The sequence below is a fragment of the Aptenodytes patagonicus genome, chromosome 3, assembly GCF_965638725.1.
Source record: "Aptenodytes patagonicus chromosome 3, bAptPat1.pri.cur, whole genome shotgun sequence".
Taxonomy (NCBI): Eukaryota; Metazoa; Chordata; class Aves; order Sphenisciformes; family Spheniscidae; genus Aptenodytes; species Aptenodytes patagonicus.
Genome location: NC_134951.1, coordinates 52,451,148 through 52,470,261, shown reverse-complemented (window position 1 = coordinate 52,470,261; position 19,114 = coordinate 52,451,148). Strand labels below are relative to the sequence as shown.

At 43.6% G+C, this 19,114-nt stretch overlaps 1 protein-coding gene across 2 annotated transcripts in view; it reads right to left on the bottom strand.

The window, feature by feature from the left end:
- The window catches only part of CRYBG1 (crystallin beta-gamma domain containing 1), a 103,579-nt gene extending 92,283 nt beyond the window's left edge, over window positions 1-11,296 (bottom strand). The window contains exon 1 of one of the 2 annotated variants that reach the window (XM_076333326.1): window positions 11,141-11,296. In XM_076333326.1, the coding sequence (XP_076189441.1) occupies window positions 11,141-11,235 (95 nt within the window). In that variant the 5' untranslated portion in view covers window positions 11,236-11,296. Of the gene's footprint in view, window positions 1-10,238; window positions 10,280-11,140 lie in introns of those variants that run through there. The other variant, XM_076333327.1, reaches the window with a different exon arrangement.
- Window positions 11,297-19,114: the final 7,818 nt, after the last annotated feature.

Here is a 19,114-nt window from a genome sequence, read left to right as displayed (position 1 = left end):
CACCTATATTGTATTTAAAATACACTTCTGTGGATTGTTTATAGGCCTCTCGGCATCTTTTTTAATTCTTCACCTCATACACACCCTTTAAATTAGACAAGGACTATAAAGCCTGATGAGTTCCACTCTGAAATTGCAAATGATATGTCTTCATTCAGAACTTTTGAAAGGTGCCAACTTTTTTTTGGTCTTTTGTGCTGTTATTTACTATTTGCATATAGAAGCCATAGTCAAAATCAGACTCCATTATTCTAGGCATGTGATAAACACACAACCCAAGCCACTGCAGCCTGGGAGAGATTACTCAGTAAACTAATGACACAGACAAAAAGTGTGAGAAAAAGATTTCTTATTGCCTAAACTGAAGACAGACGAGGTTGCCTCCCATTGAATAAGTTAAGGAATCCAGCCTCAAATCAGAAGAATCCCACGAGGTTAACTGAGAAAATGTCTACACGGTGGGGTGAGGCAGACGTGTGTGTTCAATGTGTCCAAGTTTAAATCAGCCAGGTAAAAAAGCAGTTCTAGTTTGCAAGCCGTGTCACTATGTTAGTTAGATCCTGTGTCTGCACATTTCTCCTTCAGGCTGAATATGTGAGCTTATTCTCAGTGCTGTAAAAAACCAATCAGTCAGTCCAATCGATCAGTAGTGTAAGCTATCTGTGTCTATGCTAGCTACACTAGCCCATCTATGTTGCTTCCATACAGAAGGTACCTTGCTCCTAGACAACTTCTAACCCAGGAAGACTGAACGTGCATAAATCTATACTTCTTCATGCGACCTAGTCTGCACAGGTAAGAATGCAGAGCTAACACCAAAGGTAACACGGGGGCTGCCATTTCAGCAGTTCCACTGAATTATCTACAGTGTTACTGTCAAACATATTGAGAAAAAACAAACTTGACAATTTCTTCCTCTTCGCCAAGTACACAAATATTCTTCAAATAGAAAGAGCGTAAGGTAGATATCCTTTCATTTCCATTCCTATTTTCTCCCCTACTGCTTCAGCTTTGGCACATAGCTAAGGGAGGTCACAAAGATGTTTCAACAGGGGTCAACAGGTAAGTTTCAGCATGTATCTACAGGTGTCCTCCCTATACCATGGAGTATGAATTATTTGTACTTTATCTGCAAATTGGTAATCATGGGTTAATCATCAAAACATGCTCCTGGAAGATAGAGATGGCACTATAATGTTATAGACTCTTACTAGTAATCATATGGTTTGGTTTTATGCCAAACGTGCTTATACGGTCCCAAAATTCTAAATATAGATTCTGTCACAAGAATTACCAGTTACTCATTAAATGATTCATAAATGGCACAGGATTCCCAGCCAAGGGTAGGAAAACATGTTGTCGTGGTTTAACCTCAGTCGGCAACTGAGCACCATGCAGCCGCTCGCTCACTCCCCCCCGCCCCGGTGATTAGCACTGCTAATCACAGAGTACCTCCCTGGCTGTTGTGGAATGTTCACCGTGAAATCCCAACTGGTGGTTTCAAGGAATTAAAATTATGGAAACCAAAACAAACAGATCAGTAAAACCTTCTGGAAGTCAAAGAATAAGAAACTACAGACACTCGCCCCAAAAATCCATAGGTTCACAATGACACTTGAATTACCTTGTATTTCTCAGTGCCGAGTCTCTGCCAAGTCCTTACTTTTCACATTATTCTACTATCAGACATTATCAGCAGCGTGCCCTTGTGACAATGAAGGCTACCTGTACAACTCCAGCACAGGAAAAGTGTACAAAATGGCGTGAGTACAAAGAAGGGCCACCAAGATGCTTAGGTGCTGGCGCATGAGGTACAAGGAGCATCTGGAAGAGTAGAAACTGGCTACCTAACAGGAGCTAACCTCTCCTCGGAAGTGCAGAGACGGACCAAGGGGAGAGGGGTACCAGCTGCAGCGTGAGAAATTCTGATTAGACCTGAGGACAAATTTTCACAGTCTTCACAGAGAAGCTTTGGAGTCTCTGTCCATGCAGATATTCAACACTGGACTAGACAAAGACCTGAGCAACCCAACCTAATTTCGGGGCAGGATCTAATGTCGCAGTTGGCTCTGCTTTCAGTAGGGTGTTGGCCGAAATGAGCTCCAGAGGTTTCTTCCAACCTAAATCAACCTATTTGGTATCTATGATATAATGAGGAGAGCATTCTGCTAGTTTCTTGCCAGGAAAAAACATACAACCTCCTCGGTTCCTAAAAAGCAGCCTCTCCTCACAAGTCCACTGATATTAGAGGTTCCCTCCCACTTTCTCAGCATTAATTAAAAGTCATCTACGACTCTACATGAGCCCTGAGAGACTGTGTTGCGGCACCTGCTCCTGGCCACAGAAGAAGGGACAAATGGAAAATGACGGTTTCCACCAGGCCATGCAACTTAAGTGTTTTCTGCTTGGCTGTTTATAGCCTGAACAAGCTTTGTGAGCTTGGGCACTGATCCCCACTGATTTGAATGGCATTGGGCACATTCCTGCCTCAACAGCAGCACCACAGCTGTGGCACAAGCGACAGTTCAAAATACTCTAGAGACAATATAACAGTAGCTTACAAAGATGAAATAGCAACCATAAAAAAGGTGGTTAAAGGATGCACTGTGGCCCCTCCGTCTGCCTACAGTTCTTCACTTACGGAGTGACTCTAACAGTAGAAGGAGCACTGTAATCAACGTAAGGTATCCTTACTGAGGAAAAACAGATTTTTTTTGCCAAAATAGCAGTTGTGCTTCTGGTGTTGGGCTCTACCTGAAACATGGGATTTGGGGAATTCATCAAGCATATCTGTTTTACGTATTTTCATAGCTCAGGACATTCTTTTAAAATTTGGTTTGGTTGACTTTATAACTGTAAATTCTAGATGAATAAAGGATTCACGTAGCAAAAAATACTATTTATCCAACTAATATTCTTTCACTTTCATTTCAGAATTTCCAAGTAGAGTTCCACAATGAGGCTAATGAAAAATGACAGTACTCTTGCACACTTGGGAACGAAAGATATGGATGATAATATGGAAGATGATAATTTATTTTCTTCAAATGAATACTATGCTTTTTTTTGCAAAGGGCACCAAAGGAGATGATTAATCCCTTATATTGATCAGTCTTCGCCTATCTTTCCCTTCCTGTCTTGACGGAGCACCACATGATGAAATATTTGATGATAGATTGTATTAGCTCACAGTATGTGGCTGCATGAACAAACATGTGTGGGAAGGTAAACTGTACAGCAGAAAGTTTGCTAGGCTTAAGAAGTGACTAATATAAGAGTAGTATTGTCGTGGTTTAACCTCAGTCGGCAACTGAGCACCACGCAGCCGCTCGCTCACTCCCCCCCGGTGGGATGGGGGAGAGAATCGGAAGGGTAAAACTGAGAAAACTCATGGGTTGAGATAAAGACAGTTTAATAGGGAAAGCAAAAGCCGCGCACGCAAGCAAAGCAAAACAAGGAATTCATTCACTGCTTCCCATCGGCAGGCAGGTGCTCAGCCATCTCCAGGAAAGCAGGGCTCCATCACACATAACGGTTACTTGGGAAGACAAACGCCATCACTCCAAACGTCCCCCCCTTCCTCCTTCTTCCCCCAGCTTTATATACTGAGCATGACGTCACATGGTATGGAATGTCCCTTGGGCCAGTTTGGGTCAGCTGTCCTGGCTGTGCCCCCTCCCAGCTTCTTGGGCACCTCCAGCCTTCTCAGTCGGCAGAGCATGGGAAGCTGAAAAGTCCTTGGCTAGTGTAAAGCACTACCTAGCAACAACTAAACCATCGGTGTGTTACCAACATTATTCTCATGCTAAATCCAAAACACAGCACTGTACCAGCTACTAGGAAGGAAATTAACTCTATCCCTGCCGAAACCAGGACAAGTATATACAAAGATACACTATTATCAGATACATTACATGCACGCAAACTATTGATGACTTTTTTTCTGTCTGTTTTGAAAGCTGAAGAAGGGATTTTTTCCCTTGCACAGGAACCTCTGATTATAGAACAGGTCCTCATGTTTTTATTCTATTTTAAAATGCAAGCTGCTAAAGGAAGAACTGCCTCATGTTAACAGTTCCCCATCTTTCACATTATAAGATTCCATTTCCAGCAGCCTTTAACTTTCCTAAGCATTGCCATTTCGGCTAAAATTCTGCAAATTAGACCCTAGATCAAGCAGTCTCCTCTCCTCTTTCGACTGCTGCCCCTGTTCTCTCTCTGTAATCATCTGTGAAAGGTTTGTTTTCCACGACTTTCCAATGACTTGCCCAGCTTTCCCTAGGAAACACAGCAGAAGTAGGGATCAACGCCACCTCCTTAAAGAAACTTGAAAACTCTTAACCACAACCAACTGAGTAACACAGAAATTCTGCAGAAAATGAGTCTTTAAAAGCAGATTGCTTGTGAACAAAGAAGGTGCCTTAAAGTTGCACACGAAAAATCAGAACGTAGTTTTTGAAGCTCATGACTGACTTCGCACTGTAGCATCGCCTGCACGGAAGTATCAGCCTGTGGACTCCCCCTTATCAGGTAACACGGATGGAATTCAGCTGCCCAAATTCAGATGTTGGAGGCGTCACCTTCAGGTGGCTTTTAAAGTCAGTGAGGAAAAACTGGCACTTCTAAGATGCAATTCATTTAGCCTGTTTTAGACACTCACCTTAGGGTGAGATGAATTGCACACCAGACGTGCCTATTTGCCCTCCTTGATTATAAAGGGAATAACTAGTTCAGATGTAGATATCTGAAATTAGAGGATATGGATCCCATCTTGTACTTGTGTATGAAGTAAGTCAAACTAACTATATTCACTGTTTCAATAACAGTTATTAATTTCTATCTACCAATGTTGTCCTGCCTATGCCCTGAGGCCATCACAGGTACAATAAAGCACTACTCTTCTGTTTGCTCCATGCAAGCAGGAGCCCACTAGAGAATGAAGGCTGAACTGCTTGATGCAAATCTCGAGAGGACAAAAAGGGAGGGAAAGATGGGACAGAGAGTTGTAGGAACAAAGGAACGTGACAAGGAGAAAAGGAAGAGACAAGAGAGAGCAGTGTTAAGAAAGAGTAGAGTGAAAACAGCTGTTTTCACTTTTAGACAAATGGTACTCACTGAATTGGTAGGCATTCAATATTTAACATTGTTTTTAGCACTCCATGCATTATTAAGTGCCAACTGTATGTACCAGCATTCAATATGAACCTTTTGTTTGTGCACCTTCCTGGGTGGTTTCCACAATGGTGTTTTATAATAATAATTTCTCAAAACACCTTTATATTTTTATTCGTCACCATTTCAAAGTGTGGATCTGACACACTAAAACCAAAGGTGTCAAGACTGGCACCTAGTTTGCGTAGGCTAGAACCTGCTTTTTCACAACAGTCCTTGTTTTAATAGACATTTAACTATTCAGTACAGAACTCCTATCACCTCAATGGTACTCAGCACTACTATGGATCAGATTCACCTGAATACAGTAGGGTATACCATCTCTCCAAAATAAACATGCAACAAAGGTAGAAGTGCCAAAAAAAAAAAAAAAGGAAAAATTCCTTGACTGTGAATGACATGAGTCCATTGACTCACTTTATTTTTTAAGATCATTTTTTCTAATTTAAGGGAAAAAACATGAATAAAGAAAGTCAGCAATTCTTCTGCACCACAGAAGTCGGGAATGAGATCCCACTCTTCTCTACCAGGATCTACCCTTCCACTGACATCCAAGCAGGCTGATCAGGAAGGCACCAGCAGTCTTACTGGTTCAGATTTTTCAGACTGTCATTTGACTTTTAAAAGGACAAAATTAAAAGGAGAGTGCTCTTCGTACTGGTGTTTTCACAGCCAGCAAACCTGCAAAATCAGCAACACAGAAACAGCAGCTGATGTTAAACTCATGCAGGAGAGACAGACTACTACTTTCATGGCCCAGATGTCACTATGTAGGTTTGCACAGGACGGTATTTTTTACCTCTTAAGAATGCAAATGAAGTAAGTGAATGTTTTAGCATGCCATCCCTCTTATCTTAGTATCTTTCTAGAAACATATTTTTTTAGTAAGCACTGATTGCCTCATTAGGTCACAGTATAGATAAAATTTGAGCAAAAAACATTCTGCATTTAATTATTTGATCATGATAGTTTAAGAGTTCTTTCCTCTATAAAACAAAATTAAACTAATAAATCTTTATTCCTAAGGCATTATGCTTACATTACAGCGTACCAAGAATTATACTGCAAATGTAATTACCCTTTTCTATTTCCACCTCCCATAAAGAAAGTGCAACCAGGAACACTTGTAGACACCCACATTCAATCTTGCAAAGAACACAGGTGAACGATTCCATTTTTTCTTTCAACCGGATGACGCACAAATGTAAAGTTACATTGAATTGAGGGTTCGTATTTTACTATTTAACACAGCTGACTGTAACAGAGTTTTCTACATTTTGTTCTTGTCAATCAATCAAGCTAATGTTCTGTGTTATTATAAGCTCTGTTTTTCACAGGGCGAAACATTTGTTCTTCATCTTTCTGTAAAATGTGATGTTACATGCGGGCTGTGAAGCATGGTTCCTTCACCTTTTCTAATACAGAAGTCAAAGAAGAGCAACTCCAAGAATATGAAATTAGGGAAGAGATATCAGATCTTGGTCTCACCGCCACGTTCTCCACTCGCAACACAAAATTTCTTCACATTCAACATATCTCCTGAACGTGTGTGTTCCTCTCCGAGATAAGGTACAATTATTCCACAGTCTAACTTTCCTTGGATGTAGCCTAATGCCGTTTCCCTTTGCTTATGTTTATGCTATTACTGAACCCCAATTCATTTTTGTTTCCCTGCCAAATCGCTGTAGAATAACAGTCACATAGGTTTCTTTGCCTTCACCTATTTAGTACGTTGATGAAGATGAGCTGAGTTAAATTTAATCAGGGGAGAGGAAAGTAGTAAAAACAAGGGGTGTTGCTGATGGCAGCAGCCCCAGCATGCTGAATACCAAGGCCAACACCGAATTATCAGTGTTTCTTGAAAATGAGTAATAAGCAGCAAAAATGTCCTCTTTTTTTCATGGTGCTTACATTACATTGACACATTTTGGGCAAGAATCTAGCTACTGTCATTTATGTGTTAGCCAACTCGTAACTGGACTGAAGTAACTTGTCTGGTCTTGACCATCAAATACCAAAAGCTCCAGATTCATAGAGTAGCACACGTTGTGAGAAAGACTGCTAAACAATCACACCCCAAAGATACACAGTTTTCTTTGCCCTCCTGTGGTCAACTTCCTGCTTCAAAGTTCAAATCCAAGTCATCATCTTCATTTTTAAAGTTGCCCTTGGGTGGAGATCATTCAATGTCCAAGACATGACAACTTTGTAGGGACATGACTTCCAAGGGATCAAGTAAAAACTGGTTTCTTAATATGGTGCAGTTTTCTACAGCTTGGTGACAACTGTCACTCTTTTTCATTCTTCTCTTTCACTGCACCTTCTTCTGTGTAGAGGCTCCAATCTGTAGCTATTCTCTCCAGGAAAGAGACTCCACAAGCTTTTGCTGGAAAAAGAGACCAGAGGAGTTCATCTGGCTTCCCTGATTTAACCCCAGACACCCATGAACAGAAGCAGCACAACACAAACTTCGTCGAGGCAGGAGAATGCACACTTGGTAGCCTCAAGTCTAAAGAAGCTGGGCTGCTAGTTTGGTTTTTATGGTAAGATTTTTTTTATGCTGGATTGGCTACTGCTCTTCAAGATAAGTAACTAACAGCAAAGAAAAATATTGGCTACCTGCAAAAATAACATAAGAATAGCAAAACAGGTCATCAGATAATTTTTAAACTGGAGTATCATATAAATAGGTGTCTTCAAACTGCCAGCTGTCATGCTAGTTATGTGCCAAACCATGTCTCTCTCATAGCAAAAGCCATGGCCATTTATTAAGCATCTCAAATTTTCAAAATCATCACTGTTAAAAGTATACTTTTGTTTGGCTTATACAGCATTCTCGCAACCATGCATTACAGCCTACCATTCACGTAATACAAATAAAATACTTCAAACAATGTCTTTTGAAAAATGCTACCATAATCTTCAACATATTAAAAAAATGCATCACATATTTTTGGCTGTGTATTAAAGGCTTTGTTTATTCCATTTTTTTAAAAAAACAGGGTGGTAGAAAGCTACACAAACAAGAGAAGTTTGTGCTCCCTGAAGATGACTGACTGCAGTTCATGATGGTGACATACACGTGTATTTCCATGTGCTGAAGCACAAGCCCAACCTGTTATCAATAGTAGGATTGGGTCCCTGACCAGAAAGCAAAAAACCCCTATTTTGTAACAGGAGTTACAACCCTATCATTTCAGAAGTCTTGCAATTATTAGACTTCACTTGTATTTTAGGCACAGAACTTGATAATGCATTTATGCAGCAAAAACATCCTCCATTTTTTTCAGGTGTAAGACCTGAACCCCAAATCCCATACAGAATTTCTGTTTTGGTTTGGCAGTGTAAGACCTAGCAAGGTATCTGGAAGAAAAAGGAACTCACACCTAGATTAAAGACTTATCCTCCTTTTCTCACCATTCATTTGGCCACATCTAGATACTCTGTTCAGTTTTGGGCCCCCTCAACACGAAACAGATGTTGATAAACTGGGGTGAGTTGAGCATAGGGCCCCAAGATGCTCAGGGGCTGGAGCACTTGCCCTGAGAGGAGAGGGGGAGGGAGCGGGGCTGCTTCATCCCGGAGAAGCGGTGACCTCAGAGAGGACCCAGCATCTGCCTGTCAATACGAAGAGGCTCTTCAGTGGTGCGTGGCAGGAGCCGAAGAGGCCATAAATTGAAAGAGATGTTCCAACCTTGTACCAGGAGAAACTTTCTCACACGTAAGCAGCGATGCAGCTTGCCCACAGAAGTTGTGCACTCTCAGTTATTGGAAGATTTCAAAACTCAACTGGACATAGTCCCGAGCAACCCGGGTCTGAACTCAGAGCCGACCATGCTTGGGGCTCCCTTCCAACCTGAGCTACACTATGATCCTCTTCTGTTTTATCTGGCTTTTGGAAAGCAGAAGAGGGTCTGTTCCTGGTTGAGGTCACCTGCAGCATCCCCCTGAGCTTGGCCACTCAACAGCACTGTGAAATACATAATTTCCTGGTTTAAAAGTTCTTAAAAGTCTGCTTTTAAGCAGACTTCATTTTTTTCCCCTACACATATGTAAACATAAGCTCACTTTTTTTTCTTTTATGAAAGACGTTGTGTTTAAAGTTTTCAATACCACATTTCAATACCAAATGCACGCATCATTAGACTATAGTTAGTCAAGTCTGCACATCTACATGATGTCTGTTTTTAGGCAAGTATTAGCATTTTCTGTATAACATATATATAAACACACAGAACCACCCCTTCTGTAACTTACAGATTTCTCAGTCTGAACCAAACACCTGAGAGACCAATAACTTACAAATATTATTTTTTTTTTAAATCCAGGTAGTACTGACATCTCGTCGCCCGGGTCTCGCTGTTCAAATCTGAGCAGTATTAACCAAACTGATTCCTGACGTAACCCCAAGCTCACCGTACCCTGCTGTGAATTACCTTCACGTCGAAAGGCTCTACCGCTCGGCAACCCCCCAGTCTCACTGAGCTTCCCCATGCTGCGGCCACAGGCTGTCAACAGCCCCCGGGGAATGCCCGTGTCCTCAAGAACTTACAAGCCAGCGTGCATGAGGTGGTCATTCTCACGGGACCCTTCCAACCACACCGAGGAGCAACAGCTACGGGGAGTACTGTAAGAAAAGCGGGGTCAAGCCCTTCTCCCTTCTCTCCCTCCTTTAAGACTACGTCCAGGAAAAGCGACCACAGACCAAGCCCACCGCTACAGAAGAGTAAAAGCTATTCAGACACGCCAGCCACACTTTAGGAGGCTGTTTTGGGCCGGGAAGCCTCCCTCTGCTTCGGGCACAGGGTGACTGTTATTCACACAGGCGCTGCTCCTCGTCAACACCGCTCGGGCGCCGCTCTGCCAGAAGGCTGAGGCAAACGCTGGACGTGAAGGCGGCCGCGGGACACCCGCTTCCCTCCTCGGAAGGAAAAACACCCTGGCCTCCAGCCCGGCCCTGCCCGCCGGCCCCTGGCACCGCGGCTCCCACCGGGCCCCCCCCCCGCCGCCCGCTCTCCCGCCCCCCGCAGCCGCCCGCGGGGAGGGGGCGCGGGGGTCGCGCTTACCGCGGGGCCGGGGAGCCGAGGGGCGAGGCGGGCGGCGGGGTCCAGGCGGGAGCGGCACCGCCGCCCCCCGGGGGGTGCTGCTCCTTCCTCTTCGGGCGCCAGTGGGGGAACGCGGGGCGCCGCTTGGGCGCGGCGGCGGAGGGGCGGCGGCGGGGGGGGGCGGCCGCCCCCTCCGGCTCCGAGTCCTCCGACTCGCTGCGGCCGAAGAGGCGCTGGAAGCGGCCGCGCCGCGCCATGCCGGGTTCCACGCCGCCGCGGCGGGCGGCGGTGCCCTCCCGCCGGCAGCAGGGGCAGGAGCGGCAGCGGAGGGAGCCCGGCGCGGCCGGCGGGAGCTGCTCGCAGCGCGGCGCTCCCTGCGGTTTCGGGCTCTCGGCGGGCATGGACGGGGCGGCGGTGGCAGCCGCCCGCCTCGCTGTATGCGTTTAATAAGGCGATTCCCTCCCTCCCTCCCTCCCTGCCCACCGCTGGCCGCGTCAGTCCCTCCCCGCCGAGGGAGCCGCGCCGCGGCAGGCTCCCCGCCGGTCGCACAGGAAGGGAGCGGCCCGCGTGTGATCCGTGCCCAGGGTGCGCATTAGGGGCCATTATCTTCTTGTTGTTTTCTGCTAACCCTCAGGTGTGCCCCGCGCCCCGGACTCTTGTGCAAGTCGCGGGGAAAGGCTGCGCGCCCGCCCGCACCGCGCAGGGGCAACGCCGGGGGCCCCCGCATCGCCCCCCCCCGACCCCGTCGGCCTCCCCCGGGGCCGCCCGCCCCGGCCTCCCCGCCGCCGCCCTCCCGGGGAGCCGAGGGGGCTCCTCGGGAGCCAGCACACCCCAAACCCTGCAGCGCTGCTTTTTGTCCCGGTGCCCGCGACATTAATTAATTAGCTGCTTATCCCTCTCCCTGGGAATAAATTGGCTCTAACCGTCCTGCCGCTTCGTTATTCCGCCGAGGAGAGCCGAGCAAGTGCTTCCGTGGGGAGGCAGAGCCGTTCCCGCGGGAAGGGTCAGGCTGGGGCATGCACCTCTGCCGGCTTGCGACGGGGAGGATCGTCTCAGCTCGTACCGTGACCTGCCCCTGCCAGGACGTGGTGGCCCCGTGTGTCCCTCGGCGCTTTTAGGAATCTTCTCTTAAATGACCCTGAGGTCTTCTCCAGCTTTCCTTAGGAGACTTACTGTTCTGCGCTGACGGATACCGTCTGTCCTAAATTGTAGCTAACAAGCATGCGTTTGTCTGGTATAAGGAGCTTTTAGGGTGTTTTGTTTGTTCTGATTTTGCCTGCTGCTGATGGGACATGGAGGTTATGTCTGCTAAAATTTGTCTGCTAAATTGTCTGCTAAAAATGCTAACATGAGATAATAAAAACGTTGGAAGTCTGTATGCTGGAAGAACTTTAAATTCACTGTTATGAAATGGTCATAATCAGCCGATAATTGACAAACACTACATAAATTGAGATGGACATACATTAATGCTGGGGTTTTTATGGCAGGAGGACAAGGATGTGAGCGAGGCAGGGGAAGACAAAATACAGAAGGGGTTTGGCTGAGCAGCCCAGCTCCACCTATACTGCTGTTTTACCCGCAGCAATATATACACCTGTTTGGGGGGCAAATTCAGTTATTTTCCTGAGTGGTGTGTAATTTACTTGGCTAGTGATTAACTAAACAGATTAACCTATGAAGAAAGTGATTTTTCCCAAAATTAAATATGAGTTATGACAAAATTGGGCAGAACTGGAAAGGTAGACGGTTGTACCCTCAGGAAGTGCATAAGGGATCAAGAAAAAAATGTCAGCTTCAGTAAAGCAATTTATATAAGGATGGAAATCCTAGAATCACAGAATACTTGAGGTGGGAAGGGACCTCTGAAGGTTGTCTAGTGCAGCCCTCCTGCTCAAGCAGGGTCAGCAAGAGCAGGTTACTCAGGACCACATCCAGTTGGGTTTCAAGTATCTCCAAGGACAGAGATGGGAGACCTGATGACAGGTAGCCTGCTGTCCTTGACGGATGGCTAGGAACAAAGCGGGAGGTCCTGTTTCCTGTATCTGGATAGGATTTTTGGACACTGGCTGTACACTGTAAAGATCCAAATAGGTATTGCTGTTCTCTTATTTTAGCCTAAAATTATTCCTTTCTATTTCCTTGACTAGAGATCCACAACTGGCATAACCCTGTCATTTTATGACATTCACCATTGAAGAAGCCAGATAAATATATTACTAAGTACGTGTGTTACATTTCCATTGAGGTCTCAGTTATAATCGGGATTCTGTTGTGCCGGAGCAAAGGTGAGTAAAAGGGTGTTTGGTGAGCCACTTCAGCTAAACAGCACTGGGGAGAAAGGAGTCTGGGCCACTACAGTCCCGGTGTCTCCTCTCTCTGCCACTGTACCCACTAGGTACCCACAGTTCTCGGCAGGCCAGACGGCCGAAGGGTATGTTCAGCAGACCTGTGCTACTTCATTCCACACCAAAAAAAGACATGTATGACCCAAAAACATGCAGTTTAAATCACAGAACAGAAAAAAAGGAGAAGTGCAAGGCATGCATCTTTTCAAATCCTTTTAGATCATCTTGACAGGGTCTGGATCCGCATTAGCATCATAGAGCGCCTAGAAAACGTGCAGAGTTAAGTATCTCTCTGGAGTGACACATATAAGAAATAAGCATGCAACATCAGCTTTGAGGTATCCAGCATTTGTGCTTCAGTGCTAACACATACTACAATATCCTGATACACAAAGTAGGTGAAGCAGATTTGGTTGATAATACGTGTTCAAACTTTGGTCAAAATTAAAGTCTGGGTGTTAAATATGGCAGTATCAGAACAACACGTGATCTCGATCCAAACAGATTTGTGGAGACTCAGTACTTGTAGCAGTACTTGTTCTTAGGTTATTTAGAAGATTTGGACCTCTTCTTTCAGGAAAGGCATTTTTAAGACCATTAGTTAAGATAGAAATTCATTAGAATTAGGCCGTCATTTAGAAAACTTTAAATGATGGTCATGTTTATGTCAGCAGTCCTGACGCATGCAACAGAACAAGTCAGTCTAGCTTTTGTCTGAACCAACACAGTTTTGCAACAGTTCATAGTAATTCATATCATAGAAAGAAATTATGCAACAAATTATCCTTTTCCTGTTTGGTTTCATTCCAACATGGTGAAAAAGAAGATGATTGAGTATCTAGATTAGACTTTATCATATTCAATGTCCACCTAGCTTGACTGCACACTGTATGTGAGATTTACAAAAAAAAACAGAAACATGCTAATTTTGGAATTACGATGAGAACCAGACAAATACAGACTCAAAATCTGTGAAGCTGTTACAGAAACTAAATAGCACACAAGTTGAGATAACACTATTTATTCAAATCATTGATCCTCCCTTTTTATTGTTTCAAAACAGAAACACTGTTCTAATATAAAACTGTTTCAATATATGGCACAATATACATGAAAAAACAATCTAAAGCCCATAAGCAAATTATAGAAAAATAGGAATGGACTATCCAAATATTTTATCTTCTTTTCCAATACAATAGAGGTTTGAAATTTCCTCCAGAAACAGTACATGCAAGTAAACATTTGAGATTCAGGTAATTCACTGTCAGAATATGTGGTTTGGATTCCCACACTTTGGAGCTGGTGATAAAAGAGCAATGAAGTACGCAGGGGCCAAAATCCTGCCCGTGTCCCACATAAAACACCTAAGATCCAAACTATGATCCTGAAATCCCACATTCATTTGACACCTAACCCTACGGGCACCTAAATTCCAGGGGTGCCTCCCTGTTTGTCTTGGAAGTGCCACAGGTACTTAGGGATTCACCTCTCCACATGCCCAGAACTGCCTCAAGCCTTCATAGGACTGAGCGTGGGGTGCCTGCTTCTTGCCTGAGTCTGACAAGGAGCTAAAAACTAGCTAGGTATTGCTTGGCCTAAATCTCCGCTGGGACTCCCTGTGGTTGGCATATTTGGGTCTTGTTTAACACGCATAGTAATAGCAGGCTCTGTACAAAATGCTGTACTGGCTTCCATTTTTTTCCAAGAGTTCAAGGTATGCTGTAGAAATAGTGATGGAAATGGTAGCCTTAATTCAGGAATATCCTACCTACAAGGGGACGTTGTACCTCACAGTCATATCACCGCTAATGTTTTCTTTCTGGCCCAACAAGACTAGAGGTTCCCTAGCTACACCTGAAAAGAGAAAGGAGCGAGTCCCACTCCATGCCTTGGAAAAAAAAGGCATAAATACACGTCCTCAGTAAATTATCAGACATGGCGGGATGTGGGTGATCATTCCTGGTGGTTAAAGACAGCCTGGAATCAAAAATGGAAAATGCGACTAAATGTTATGACCAGGGAAAGCCAAGGCTAGGAACTAAATTAGCTCAGGAACATCCCAGCCAGAATTGCAGCCACAGCAATAGGTAGGAAGTCAGAGAAGCCAAGAGACCCTTAAAACAAATAGCAGGGCTAACCCCATAAAGGTCAGCAAGTCCATGTCACAGGGAAGGACTTTGGAAAAATAGCAAGCAGAGATCAAATGAGGCTAGGACTAAGGAATCTGGAAGAAAGAGCCAGGGATTTCAGCTTCAACCAAGAAGTAAATTTGGAAGCCAAGAATAATTTGTGGGATTGCCTTACACACCTGGTAGGTGAGGCAAAACATCAATCAGGCTCAAAGGGCAATCTTCACTTAGTCAATGTTACTGGCGTGTCAGTTGCCATGACTTACCCTAGTCTGTCTGGCGGCCACATGGCTGGATTGCCTGGGGAGACACACAGGTGAGCACCCAGGCGCTGGAGCTGAAGTAGATGGAGGCACCTCAGGCTCTGAGAGACATTTTGGAGTGGGGATGAATTTGCAAAACCTCATGCTCTGAATTTTTTCTTGTACACGCTGCATGATTACTTCAGGCAGTACTTTAGCTTTGTGCGTTGGATGCTTTTGGTCTCATTTTGAGGTGTCTCATTCCCATCATGGTCCAATTTGGGATCTTTGGCATTTAACTCCACCTGTGAGCTGGTACCTCTGTTGAAATCATGCAATGCCCATCTCCTAGGTGCTAGTTATTGATCAGATCAAGTCAAAAACGCATGTGACCCTTGTCAGGGTCAAGATTTCACCTTCAATCTTCTGATAGCTTTGACTTAATTTGTAATCCGGTTATTCATGGATAGTTCTGCTGAACCCATTGATACTCTAAGTAAGATTTTTATTCTTTAAACTGAGTAGTCCACAGCAGACAGGAATGGATAGAATTTGTAATTGAAAATTAGCATATTCAATTATTCAATTCAATATTAGCATGCTTTCTTATTCTTATTGTTGCTGTAAAATGCAAACAATTTATCTGAGCCTTTGAGTCGCATATATATTCACATAGATGGAAGGTGTCATATAGGCCCCCCTGCTTACCCACACACCTCCTGTCAGCTACTCAAAGAAGAGTCCTGCAACCCATCTTTGGGCCTTTAAAGAGGCTTTTGCATTAGAAACCTACAGCTCAAGGGAAGGAAACAAAATCAGTCAGGTATGTAGTTCATGGGGTTGTATAACTTCAGTGCTTACCCACTAAAAATGTCCCACAACGTGGCCAAGGTGTAGCATGTGATCTTTAACTATAGCATGGAGTTTTACAGTGCTATCCATAGCCATCCTATTTTTTTTCAATGTAGAAGTGAACTACTTCTGCATTAGTTACTACTTCCACGTAATACTCCCATCATGATGCCAACAGTGAGAGTGCTCATTTTGATTTTAATGCCAACTAGGTGCAGCCCATGAGTCCAGGCAGATAGCCAAATAGATTTCAGTTATGAAATGTTCAGGAGTTCCCAGTGTAGGACATCACTTTTATTCTTGCTAATACAACCATGGTAGTAGTTTTCATTCCTTCTCCAATCAGTTCACAGAAAAAAACTGTCCCACAGAAAACATTTCTTTTGGGGGTTTCCTTCTCTGTTACCCGCTAAGTACTTTTCTCATTCCGTTAATGACAATCCGATGTTACTTTTCTCTTAATAACTACCTTTCACTGAAGTGCAGTGTCAGTGCAAAGTCAAGACAACACCTACAACCCACTTCAGTCTTGCTCTGAGTATCCAAGTATTGTGTTCTTCTGTCCCCCTGTAAAAGATGAATGTTTCCTCTGCACATTTTTAATCTCATCGTTTCTTCAAAGCTTTCAGTCTTTGGACTTGCCAGTTTGCATAAAGAGTTTGCATAAAGAGTTTACATAAAGATTCTGTGCCTGGTCTCAAGCTGAACACTAAAATCTGTAAAACGCTATAGGTATGCTATGTTTTTCATACCAGCTCCCTTAATGTCAACATTGGCTCACTATGGCATTTGTTTGGAATCTGAGGTTTTTCAGTAAGTAGTTTTTTCCTTCCTGAAGCTGTAACAGGGGAAGATAAAATAGCTATGAGAAAACAGACTCTATAACTAGCCTGAAACAAATGCTGTGGATGCCGCTCAGAGGAAAGAACATTCCACATTGTGGCAAATTTTCTGTTTCTTTCCCTTCGTGGTGGTTCTGTAGACTGACAGAAACTGAGTAGGAGGTGGGAGATGCTGCTTCTCACGAGGGCAGGATGCCATTGATTGGCAGCATTGTGCTGCTCTGTGCATCGGGGGCTCCAGGCTCCTCTGGAGTTTGATTTAAAAAAAAAAAATGTTAATTCTAGCACTCTGTTCTCCTGTAGTCACAATTTAAAGCTATACTAATAAGACCATAAATCAATTGCATTAAAAAATATCAAAATTAACATAATAATGAGGCATTAGGAATATAATACTGGCAAATTATTAATTTACTGCTTAATATCAAGATGTGCTTATGTTTTCCTGAGTAGGTATAGCTTTGCTGAAATGTATATACTTGCAGGTTAATATTTTATAGCTTTGGTTTTCTTGCTTCCCAGTTTTCCACTAGTTAGTGTGCATAGTACTGCTGCACTTTTATGGTTGCCCAAAAGCTAAGCTATATCTCATGTTCTTATTTTGCATCCTGATCTAAATTTTAACTATTCTCTAGGTTGAAATTAATTTGGAAACCTGTCACCTTAGAGAATAATTTTTAATTTAAGTTTGACTAAATCAGCAATGCCATTCTATTGTATTTTCATCATATTCTCATATAAATCTGTCAGCCAGCATGGCTTAAGTTAGGATAGGATCCTTCTCTTTTAGTTTTTAAGAAGGAAGGCAGAAACTACCACGAAATTTAAAATTAATGATTTTATAGAGATTCCAGGTATATTACTTAATCAGTAGCCCTGGAAATTAAATACATAATTATTGGTTATTTATTATTATTTATACTGACTAACAGATGAGCTGAGAAATGTATAAGCATGCAGGAAGGCAGGTCTCTATCTTCAGCAATTTGTAGTCTAAAACCAAAATGCTAAAGACTGAAGCGTAAGCACAGATGATTAAATTGCTATGGGATATGAGTGTGCTGTGACAAATCCAAGAGCTATCCAGTCTTCTGTAACCTAGTTAGGTGCTAAAGAATCTGCAATTAAATATTAAGCTGACCAGATGTAATTAAAAGCATAACTGTTCCTATATATCTGCAGATAATACAGCAGCTTTACTAGGAAATTGAAACCGTCTGCTCACTTATGTTTACCAGTCACTTCTTCCTCCTGTCTCCTGTATATTACAAAGCCCTTTTGTCTGTGTGAAGACCCTGTGAAATCCATCAGCCGGCACCGCTCTGTGCAGCCATCAGCTCTGTCCTCTTAGATGAATCTAAACCTTGCACTGTCCCATGAAAAGTTATCCAAAAGAGGAGGTGTTGAAACAGGCTGATGAAGCAAACCAGTTATCGGGAGTCCCAGGGAGTAGAAGCATGAAGTGGCAGAGCTGTTCGTCAGCATTTGCTTTTCCCATGATAATCAGTTGCAATCACAGAGAATAAGGATGTAATATTTAAAACAAGCACAGAGAGTGACTGTGAGAATGCAGGTCAGTGAATTTCTGCCATCAATAAACAATAATTAGGGAGTTATCTACTAGCTGGTCTACAAAAAAGTAGATGAAGGAGAATGAGTAAGCTGAAATTTATTCAGTCTTTATAACCATGCCCTTCCCAATAGGTTATCAAGGAAACTATATACTTACGTGTTGAGAGAAAAAAGAGCTGCCACAGACCAACAGAAAGAGTGAGAATAATCAATGTGAGATGAAAGAAGCAATGGACCTCCTTAAACATCTCTAATAAGATTGTTCTTATTAAAATATTTATTGATGAGCTATGATATGTAGCAAGACAGTAAAATTTACGTGGGATAGAAAGTTTTGGGGGATAGCTAAAATTAGAGATGTTCATGGGGAATTCCAGGGGTATCCAATGAAGATCCCAAACCGGCTGGAACCAGCACCATAAGGAAGAAGTAATGGGTAACAGTGGCTGAGACTCCCTTCTCTAGGGGTCAGAGCACCCACCTGCAGGTCAGACCTGCTGTCGGGAAGCTGATTGCTTGTCCTGGGCCCCGATGTGGGACACCACGGAAGGATTGACGGGGTCTTTGAACTATTGCTATCTATTACTGTCTTTGCACTATTACTATCTGTTTCTGCTTACCCATCTGGCCACAAGTGTTGCTGCCAAAAGAGACCCTGAGCAGATCAAAGTTGACTGCTGTGCTCTAAGCAGTGGTAAAGGGGCCAAGGTAGTGTTCCTTTTTGAACCTATCAGTCAAGGAGATGGGCTCAGTAGGAAAAGATGTATCTTGCAGATCAAAGCCAGCGTGGCTGGTGTCACAGGCAGGGCCTTTGGCTCCTATGCCCATGGATCGTCTTCTGGGAGCAAGGACTGGTGGGGAGTGATGGCACCAGCGTGAGAAAGAGAGGCAAGAGCATCTTTCCCAACAGTC